The sequence below is a fragment of the Morus notabilis genome, unplaced genomic scaffold, assembly GCF_000414095.1.
Source record: "Morus notabilis unplaced genomic scaffold, ASM41409v2 Scaffold2819, whole genome shotgun sequence".
Taxonomy (NCBI): Eukaryota; Viridiplantae; Streptophyta; class Magnoliopsida; order Rosales; family Moraceae; genus Morus; species Morus notabilis.
This window is the reverse complement of record NW_010359922.1, coordinates 1-11,051: the sequence shown is the minus strand read 5'-3', so window position 1 is coordinate 11,051 and position 11,051 is coordinate 1. Positions and strand designations below refer to the sequence as shown.

Genomic DNA, 11,051 nt, shown 5'->3' with positions numbered 1-11,051 from the left:
GACCACCTCCTAACAGTTTAAGCTTTTGGGATGAATTGGTAAACTAACAATTTCAATGATATATTTACTTCTTTCTCCCAGTTACTAATGCTACCAGAACCTCCATTCAAGCCTATATATTACACGCTGGTTATTATTGACCTCTGTAAGGTAACATGAAGACTATTTAAGCATGTTTTATCCAGTTTACATACATCTCCCATATATCAATTTACATTTTGCAAAAATGAGTTTAGAATCTGACTATATAGTTGAATTTTCAGGCTCTTCCTGGGGCCTTTCCTGCAGTAGTAGCTGGTGCAGTTCGAGCTCTTTTTGAGAAAATAGCTGATTTAGATATGGAATGTCGGACACGACTCATTCTTTGGTTTTCTCACCATTTGTAAGTACCACGTTTAGATAGTTACATCTTGTTGTCATTTCTTGTAACATATATTGGTAATTTCTGTCATGAAATCATCATGCATGCTGTAAAATTCTAAATGTTGTGTAGTGATGAAAAATTGTCACCTCCTTGCTGAGATGCCATTTGGTGTCTTGCTGCTATGCCTAGTTTTTGTTGTTTGGTGACCTTACTTTTTAAGTGGAGTGGTTGCAAGAAATCGCCTTCAATTAAATAGAATGACTAAAAAAAATTTGGAAGGAAAAATATTGAAGCTTTCAGGGCCCGTGTCCATCTTTCCTGAAAATGATCAGGGAAGGTATATTACATCCGGAAAAACTATTTTTAATGTATTCTTTTCAGTCAATAATGCGGCTTCATCATTCTGATTTTGGAATTAACCATTAATAGAATTTCCTTGAGGGAAAAGGGGGTGTAAGCCTTCTTGTGTGAGTTTTGTTCTAAGGTATGAATCTATGAGATGCGTTTTTGGAGAAGTGAAAGGACAGTTTTCTTTATGATAGAAAATATTTTAGATTTTGATTGATCTGTGCAAGTTATAAGATTATATATGTATACTAGTAACTTGTTCTTTTTCCCAAGGATTTGGTTATAAACTATAGTTAGAATTCTGCCTCTGTGGGTAGGTACAAATCCACATCTGCTTGTGTGGTTTGCATCATTTCAAGTGCCTGCATTTTGAGTGTGTGGGTGAGAATACTGTCTCTGGTGTAGTGGCGTTTGAGAACAGAACGATTTATACTTCTCCTTTCTATACGATATATTTGATACTTTCTTCAGTTACTTTTTGGGTAGGTTTTTGCTTGGATTTCTGGATAATATGAGCTGTTTAAGTCCATTCCATATTTGCATGATCTTTCTGGTATAAGTTAGGATATGTTGGCTATGCTGCATCTAGTAATAGCTTTCTGACCATGCAGATCAAACTTTCAGTTCATCTGGCACTGGGAAGAATGGGCTTATGTTTTAGACCTCCCAAAGTGGGCCCCTCAACGTGTGTTTGTTCGGGAAGTTTTGGAGAGAGAAGTCCGTTTATCATACTGGGAGAAAGTGAAGCAGGTACTAGTAGTCATGCTTAACTCAGTCAAGTTTCTATTAAAAAAAAAAGTTGGTTAATTTTCTGAAGCAAAGCCATGATTTGGCCTCAAGATGATGTTCTGGACTGGAGAAACGATGTTTATGGTAGACAGGTTTACCAGTATTTCTAAATGAAATCGTCACCTTTCTCTGCTCAGACCATCTTGTCCTGGTGTGGTGTGTGGAAAAGATTGGAATTTTGGGTAGGAATAGTGATGTTTGGGTATAAAATGATGCTATGAAACTAACTTGTTGTCTAACTTAGGTGCTTAGAACTTTATCTTGTTCTTTTCTTTCCTTTTTTCTTTTTTTAGTATGAAAGTGAGAAATGAGAATTTTGTAGAAGAAGAAAAAATACATACCAAAGGAGAGCAGGATGCACCATAAAAAACAATTATGTTTTTTTATTTTTTGATATTCCCCCAAACTTCTCCCTGACATTTTTCCACTATTTTTGTTTTTCTTGAAATTTGACTACAGAGTATCGAGAATGCCCCTGGTTTAGAAGGGTTGCTCCCTCCAAAGGGTGGACCAAACTTTGAATTTGGAGCTCAAGATAATAGTGAACGACATGCACTTTCTGCAGAACTCAAAAACCTGGTGAAAGGAAGAGCAGCTGCCCGTGAAATCATTTTATGGATAGAAGAAAACGTCTTTCCCGTTCATGGATTTGAGGTTACCCTCAAAGTGGTTCTGCAAACTCTGCTTGATATAGGATCCAAGAGTTTCACCCATTTGATTACTGTTTTGGAGAGATATGGTCAAGTCATTGCAAAAATGAGTTCTGATCAAGATAAACAAGTAATGGTAATCGCAGAAGTAGGTTCGTACTGGAAGAACAATTTGCAAATGACAGCTATAGCAATTGACAGAATGATGGGCTACAGGCTTTTATCTAATTTATCCATAGTGAGATGGGTCTTCTCTTCAGAAAATATTGAGCAGTTCCATACTTCAGATCGTCCATGGGAGGTACAGCATCAGGATTTTTTGTGCTTGCCTTTTGTTTTTCTTTTCCCCATCTATTTCTTACTAGTCCTTTACTCCTTTATCATGTTGTTGTCCCAATTTGAGATGCATATATAACATGTCTGTACCTTTTTTCTGGTTTTTCCTAACGTTGATATTTTAATAGCTCGATGGTTGTGAGTTCAAGGGCGCTAGGTCTACAAAGTGCTTCTAACTTGTCAAAGTAGAAAGAACTTAACATGTAAAATGTTACATGTCTTGTACATTTTGCATTTTCTTTTGCCCCCCTTTTTCCTTTGTTTTTCTGGTTGAGCCTAGTGTTAATATCTTAAATAGCTTGGTGGTTGTGGGGTCCAGTAAACTGGGTCCCAAAGTGCTGCCGACATGGCAAGGTGAGAGACCTGAATTTCAATTTGTATAATCTCTCTTGGAAGTTGCCCTTGCACAGTAGGGAGAATCTATTCTTTTCTTGTTGATTTGCCTGCCCGAGTCTAATTTTTCATTTCTGAGATGATGAACTTAAAGATTATCTTTTCCAATGTTGACCTGAATTATATTTCTTTCAATCTTACCCTCCCCTATCTGTCCCTCAAAAAGAGGAAAGTGGAAAAAACATCAATTTTTCCTTTTCATGGATGTTCATATATTTAATGTGTTATAACTTACATGTATACGATTTATATATGCTAAACATGGATATTTTGTTTATGTGTATTTGTTTCTTGTTTAATTCTTTTCTTGTCTTCTCTCTCTTCTGTCTCAATGTACATGTATAGATCCTAAGAAATGCAGTTAACAAGACATACAACCGTATCTGCGATCTGAGGAAAGAGATTTCATCTCTGAAGAAGACACATGGATATTTTGTTTATGTGTATTTGTTTCTTGTTTAATTCTTTTCTTGTCTTCTCTCTCTTCTGTCTCAATGTACATGTATAGATCCTAAGAAATGCAGTTAACAAGACATACAACCGTATCTGCGATCTGAGGAAAGAGATTTCATCTCTGAAGAAGACTTTTGTATCAGCAGAAGCTGCAGCAGCAAAGGCAAAAGCAGAGTTGGATGCTGCTGAGACAAAGCTTACACTTGTGGATGGCGAACCTGTTCTTGGTGACAATCCAACGAAGTTGAAGCGTTTGAAATCATCCGCTGAAAAGGCGAAAGAGGAGGAGGTGTCCGTTCAAGAGTCTTTGGAGGCCAAGGATGCTCTTCTTGCTCGGGCTCTTGATGAAATCGAGGTATATGTGTGTCTGTTTATTCACCAGTATTTAATGACTTAGTGTGGTAGTATCTGTTTGGGTTATGGGCCTGAGCCTGGGGATGCGCATTCCCATCCAGATTTTTCTTTTCACTGATCTGGTTTTGTCTTGCTCTCCTGAGATTAAGCATATCATACCTCTTTTGCTGTTTTATTTTGTCCCTTTTTGTTCTTCTAATAATTTAAAATTCAGGACTTCTTTCTGCTTTTCTTTTTTCTTTTGTTTTTTTTTTTTTTGGCTCTATTTTCCCATGTCCTCAGTTTTTTTATCTAGGTCTTTCTTTACTACGATTAAGAGTTTTTACCATTGTTTCCCTTTTCTTCTTCTGTCTTGATTATTCTTGGCATGTTCAGGCATTGTTCCTCTCTCTGTACAAGAACTTCAGCAGTGTTCTGATGGAACGTCTGCCAGAGGCATCCAGAGTTGGAACATTGCAGGAACTGAAATCTAGTTCTGCAGATGCCATGGCTGTTGACCTTGAAGAACTTTCAACTATGGAGGTGGATGATGAGAATGGAAGGCCTAAAAGGTTTACCCCTTCACTTGGGAAATTATTTTTAAAAAAAATTTGTTGCTATCACATGTAATGGTTTTTGATGATTATGAATGAGAATGGAAGGCCTAAAAGGTTTACCCCTTCACTTGGGAAATTATTTAAAAAAAAAAATTGTTGCTATCACATGTAATGGTTTTTGATGATTATGTTGAACTGAAAGGCATGTTAATTTTGGCAGTCAATTGAATGGTAGGAAGACGGGCAGTGTATATAATATAGGTGAGAAAGAGCAGTGGTGTTTATCAACTTTGGGCTATCTCAAGGCCTTTTCGAGGCAATACGCTTCTGAGGTAAACACAGTTTTGAGGCTTCTGCCACTTATATACTCCTTCCAACTTTTGCTATCTTATATATATAAGTCCATTAACGTACACCTTCAGTAATTTCTTTCTCCATTTTACATCCTCTCACCTTCTCATCTCCTTTTTGGCTGTGCGGTTGCCTGATATTTCTGAAAGTGGCATACATAATTTACCTGTACAAGAAAAAAGTTGTTTCTGGTACTTGCATTGAATGATCCACAGCACTGAATATACGCACTCGTATAGTGTAATTAACTAGTCATGAAACAATTGCCCATGTGAAGGGTAACCAATTGTGATTTACTAAACCTGTAGAAAGAAAGAAAAAAATAATAATAATAATAATAATAATTGTGATTCTACTGAATAACAGATGAATGAAACATGTCCAAGGATGACTTATTTTTGTTATTCAGAGGCAGAATGGTAAATCACTTAAATAAATAAATAACTGTGATTTTGTGAGTTAATGGATTAACGAAACATGCCAAAGGATGGCTTACCTTTGTTATTCAGAGGCAGATTGGTGTTTGTGGGAATATTTGAATCTCCCTTTTAGCATATACTTTAAGATTTTCTATTATTTTAGAATGCAAACATGAAATTTCTTAGAAATTTACTAAATGATTTTTCTGGTGCCAAGCTTTGAGGTGTTCTAAATGTTGGTGTTTCCTCTAAAAGAAGGTTACTTTGCGATAAGAAGTACGATATTGCTTTTCAAACTCAATGTTATTCATGTAATGCACCAACATGCAGGCAGCAAATAATAGCCTGGTTATTTCCTGCAGTTCTGCAGACATGGTTTTTGTAGTTTGTGTAGTCTAATTGGCATCATGTTTTCCCTTTTCTTTTGCAGGTAGTAAATTATATCGTCTGTAATATTATTTGCTGCAAAAATTGTCTTTCTGACTTCTTTTTTCCTTTGGGAAATTGGCAGATATGGCCTCACGTTGAGAAGTTGGAAGCAGAAGTATTAACAGAAAATGTGCATCCTCTCATCCGAAAAGCAGTCTATTGTGGTCTGCGTCGCCCCATTAGCGCAGTATACGTTGGTTGATTTTGCGGCAACTTCCATCTACGGTCAAGATAATTTCCTCCCAGTCTAACAATGTAAAGGATGCTATTGGTCGGCTTAGAAGAAAATTGCGATTAGCTGTGGCTCTTACGTGACCAGTCGAGGCAATTAGTTAGTTGCAGTTTATGTGGAGAACCTTGTTGATATGTAAACCATGACAATTAATGACGATTAGCATCATGCAAAATGTGATGGGCTTACTACTTGTACTGAGCAAATTACTAAAAGCAAATTGTTTTACTCCCCTAGTTAGTGTTCTCTCTGTCTTCATCCTTCAATGTTCTTTTTATACACATATATATACACTCACTCACATATCCTTTACTACTATTCTCCATTCTGCAAGGCCTCCTCATGGTTCCCGAGAAGAGTTTACAATATGATTACAGTTTCTGTTTCAGGTTTTGCCCGGTAATCCTATCAGATATATATCCTCTTTTTTTCTTCTTCGTTTCTTTTCAGTGGCTGCTTAAAGTTCCATTCATATCTGTTTTGGCCTTTTTGAGCATGAGCAGTCCCAATTTCTCGCAAATCACTTGCAACTCATGGTGACCCAATATTATTAAGTGATGTGACCAATGTCACGTGTTGCACAAAAGTTATTTGGCACCCTTCACTTGATTTGTGAATGTAATGTCACTGTTGAAGGGAAATGTGGACGCATTTGCTTCGTAACATTGTATTGTTCCACTTTATTATTAAAAATGTTGTAAGCATCACACTGCAATCTTAACTGATTTAGGTAATGGGGTGAGTTGTCCATTAACTGGTGCAATGCACTTGAGAAGGGTGAATATTCAGTAAGAACTGACCGACGAAAATATGTTGGAAAAATTTTCGAGTGGCCAATGATTATGATCTTTCTTTTCTAGAGGACTGCGGGGGGGGACACCACTAGTGTGGGGACACGACTAGGTCTCATACCGCACGCTAACAGAAAATGGGATAAATAGAGATTTGTAAACGGGGTTCACTTTTTGTTTATTATGATGCTCTAAGTGCTCCTAATTATTTTTCAAATTTCTTTTTTTGGCGTATCTTAAAATATGCATATTTTGAGCTTAGGAACTTCTTGTTTACTGGATACAGTGAGATGCATCACTGATTCCTTATGTCACTGTCACTGATTTAAGCTTACCATAAAGGAAAAAAGAAATTCAGAGAATAAGACAATGTGCTCAACAACGGAGACCAATGAATTTATGTAGCAAGGTACTTTGTATTTTCCTTTTGGTTTGTCTGAAGAAAACATTTTGTCCTATTGCTTTTATTGTATATTCACTGTATATAGATATACATTTGAACGGAGGTTTTATTTTTTTATTTTTTTCCTATTTAGTTTTATTGATTTAAGTAGTACAATATACGGGCTTTCACAGTATTAATCAAAATCTAATGAAATACCAGCAAAAACAAAAATTTAGAAGTTGACAAGTAACGTAAGTCGTAACATGTTCAGGAAAGAGCCAAAAATGTTAATCTATAATCTATAACAATATATAGAAATGCCAATAATTTCACTGTTCATGTACAATGTTTCGACTAAAACGACATAGTTTTGATCGAAATTCACCTCTTGTGAACAGTGTTTTCATTGTTCAAACACTGATCACTTTTTTTTGCCTTTTTTTCTTTTCTTCTCTTTTTTCTTTTGCTTTTTTGCCCAGAAATTTTTTTTCATTGTACGCCTTCTTTCTAACTTTTTTCTTTCATTTACCTAAATTATTTTTTTTATAAATGTTATTGTTTTATAAATATTATTCTACTTAAATATTCTTTTCAGTGGTACCTTAAAACTTATTTATTCTTTTATTTATATTCAAATTTATTTTTTTAATGTTTATTCTTTCAAGACTTTATTTTTTCTCTTTTTGAGATTTTATATTCAAAATTTATATACTTTTAATAATAACATGATAATTAAAACTTAACACTTGAATTACTCCCTACGTACATGCCACGTAGAATTGAACTAGTTACACTAGAAACCTGAAAATTCACGTAGCGAAGGAAATATTTTTTAGTCAAAGTGGTGAGAGTAGATGACCAAAAAAAAAAAAGTTCAGGAAAGGAGTAGAAAATGAACGTTCGGATAAAGGGATATTTAACATTTTATACCCTTTATTTTGGGTTTATTACAAAATTATACATTTTTAGTTTTTAATCTTATTAAATATATAACCTTAAATTATATTTAATACACAAATACGGTCAACTCTTGATCTTAACATTTAAAATACTTAAAATACCCTTAAATAAAAAATGACAAATGAAGAAAAAACTAAAAAAATTTAAACTTACAGTTTTTACCTCAAAAATATTCAAAATACCTTAAAATGATTTTTTTATATTCTTAATATTAGAAAGTTTTATTTTTCTCTTTTTGCTTTTTCTTAAGAATAGTTTGGTCAATTCAAAAGGTCAAAATCAATTGTTGATAGAAATAAGGTATAAATTTATATATTAAATCCAATTTGAATGTATATATTTGATGAGATAAAAAATTAAAAGTATAATTTTTGAATAAATCTAAAATAGATGGTATAAAAATATAAATATCACAAAGTTAAATGGCTTCCCAAAAAAAAGAATAGTACTTTTGGGCCTTTGGTAAATGAATAGTAGCTTTTGCTACTTTCGAGATAATTAAATTAAATTCCAAATTATTTTTTTAAGAAAAGTCATAAAAATATGATAAAAATATTATTATACTATAGATTGTATTTTTTAAAATAAAAACAATGAACTTGGTTTCAATTCTACACCGCACGCCTCTGCTCCCTCCCCCATGCAAATTATATTTGCCTTAACTCATTGGTTGAGTCAGTTATAAGTACAGCAGCTGTGACTACCAGAAGTACAACAGTCCTTTCATCCATTAAATTTAATAGATAGTTTGGTATAGAGTTTGTATCGTGGTTTTTTAAATTATAATTTGTAATTTATTATAGTATTTTTTTTATAAAAAATATATATAAATTGAGAATAATTTAAAATTATGGTTCTAAATTTATGAATTAAACGTCCATTAAGAATTTAATGATGTAACTGATAATATTATTATTTTAACCGTAAAATATTAATTTGATAGTCATAATAAACTTGAAAGTTATTAAAAAATATATGACAATTAATAAAATTGTATTCTTATCACACCATATCGATCGTCAATTTTTTATATTTAATGGGTAACTACGATAGAAATTAAATGAATAAAAACTCATTCATTATCACGCCACATCAGCAAATATATATAGGAGTTTTCAATAGTTACAACTTCGTTGATGCTTACTCATCAAATATACTTATTTAATAATATGGTATAATAAAAATCATGTCATTAATTGTCATAAAATTTTTTTCTTATAAACTATCTAAGGGGTTGTTCTTTTACATTTTTCTATTAGGCATTCTTGAGTGAAAATTTTGAGTTGAGTTTAAGTTATAATTTGAGTTGAAGTTGTAACTTGAGTTTGTGTTTAATTGTATACATTTGAGTTATGGTTTGAGATAAGAATCTTTTTGAGTTTGTATTTGAATAAGTCAAAACTTGAATTTGTATTTAGATAGTATTTTAATAAAAACTCAATGGTGATGAAAAATTTTAATAGGGTATATAGGTGAGATTTTATTCGTCTTTTCGTTGTCAACGCATAGAAAAAAATCATCTTAATCAGAATTAAAATAAAAAAGTTATAGCATTTTTAAGAATAGAAAAATATTGTTCATTAATTTGAGTTTGAGTTTCTGAACTTGAGTTGAAAGGAAAACTTCCTTGTTCACTTCGTGGATTCGAGTTGAGATGTGACAATTTATGAGAGCTTTTTACTGTAGCAAAAAAAGTTAGATGTGACATTTTTTGATAGTTTTTTACTGTAAAAACCTAAAACTGAAAACTCAAATCGGTAAAATGAACGATACCTTGAACTCGAGTTTTAGTCTCAAACTCAAATTAAAACTTGAGTTCAAACTTAAAAGAACATAAACTTAAATAAAGTTATAACACTAATTTTTTTTTTTTTTTAACCCAGCCCACCAGCCTCTAATTTATTAGAGCTGAGCAATCCTTTCCTATCAGGAGACGGAGTATATGATGGAATAGTGTCCATCCATATATGATGTTGTGTTTGTTCTTTTGTCTAAAAAACTCAATAAAAGACAACTCGAGTTCTAATTTTATTTAAGTTCATGTTCTTTTAAGTTTCAACTTTATTCAATTTTATTCAAATTATTATTTTAACCGTAAAATATTAATTTGATAGTCATAATAAACTTGAAAGTTATTAAAAAATATATGACAATTAATAAAATTGTATTCTTATCACACCATATCGATCGTCAATTTTTTATATTTGATGGGTAACTACGATAGAAATTAAATGAATAAAAACTCATTCATTATCACGCCACGTCAGCAAATATATATAGGAGTTTTCAATAGTTACAACTTCGTTGATGCTTACTCATCAAATATACTTATTTAATAATATGGTATAATAAAAATCATGTCATTAATTGTCATAAAATTTTTTTCTTATAAACTATCTAAGGGGTTGTTCTTTTACATTTTTCTATTAGGCATTCTTGAGTGAAAATTTTGAGTTGAGTTTAAGTTATAATTTGAGTTGAAGTTGTAACTTGAGTTTGTGTTTAATTGTATACATTTGAGTTATGGTTTGAGATAAGAATCTTTTTGAGTTTATATTTGAATAAGTCAAAACTTGAATTTGTATTTAGATAGTATTTTAATAAAAACTCAATGGTGATGGAAAATTTTAATAGGGTATATAGGTGAGATTTTATTCGTCTTTTCGTTGTCAACGCATAAAAAAAATCATCTTAATCAGAATTAAAATAAAAAAGTTATAGCATTTTTAAGAATAGAAAAATACTGTTCATTAATTTGAGTTTGAGTTTCTGAACTTGAGTTGAAAGGAAAACTTCCTCGTTCACTTCGTGGATTCGAGTTGAGATGTGACAATTTATGAGAGCTTTTTACTGTAGCAAAAAAAGTTAGATGTGACATTTTTTAATAGTTTTTTACTGTAAAAACCTAAAACTGAAAACTCAAATCGGTAAAATGAACGATACCTTGAACTCGAGTTTTAGTCTCAAACTCAAATTAAAACTTGAGTTCAAACTTAAAAGAACATAAACTTAAATAAAGTTATAACCCTAATTTTTTTTTTTTTTTAACCCAGCCCAACAGCCTCTAATTTATTAGAGCTGAGCAATCCTTTCCTATCAGGAGACGGAGTATATGATGGAATAGTGTCCATCCATATATGATGTTGTGTTTGTTCTTTTGTCTAAAAAACTCAATAAAAGACAACTCGAGTTTTAATTTTATTTAAGTTTATATTCTTTTAAGTTTCAACTTTATTCAACTTTATTCAAGTTACAACTTCA

The 11,051-nt window shown here is 32.2% G+C and overlaps 1 protein-coding gene across 1 annotated transcript; it reads left to right on the top strand.

Annotated features, from left to right (window-relative positions):
• Positions 1–72: 72 nt before the first annotated feature.
• Positions 73–5,957, top strand: LOC21384367 (nuclear cap-binding protein subunit 1; the record flags this gene model as incomplete). Its single annotated transcript, XM_010095413.2, has 8 exons — positions 73–150; positions 264–382; positions 1,324–1,462; positions 1,961–2,452; positions 3,389–3,688; positions 4,063–4,238; positions 4,444–4,555; positions 5,505–5,957. Coding segments are annotated over 8 exons (1,536 nt in total), but the record flags the coding sequence as incomplete, so codon positions are not given.
• Between the last annotated feature and the right edge of the window lie 5,094 nt (positions 5,958–11,051).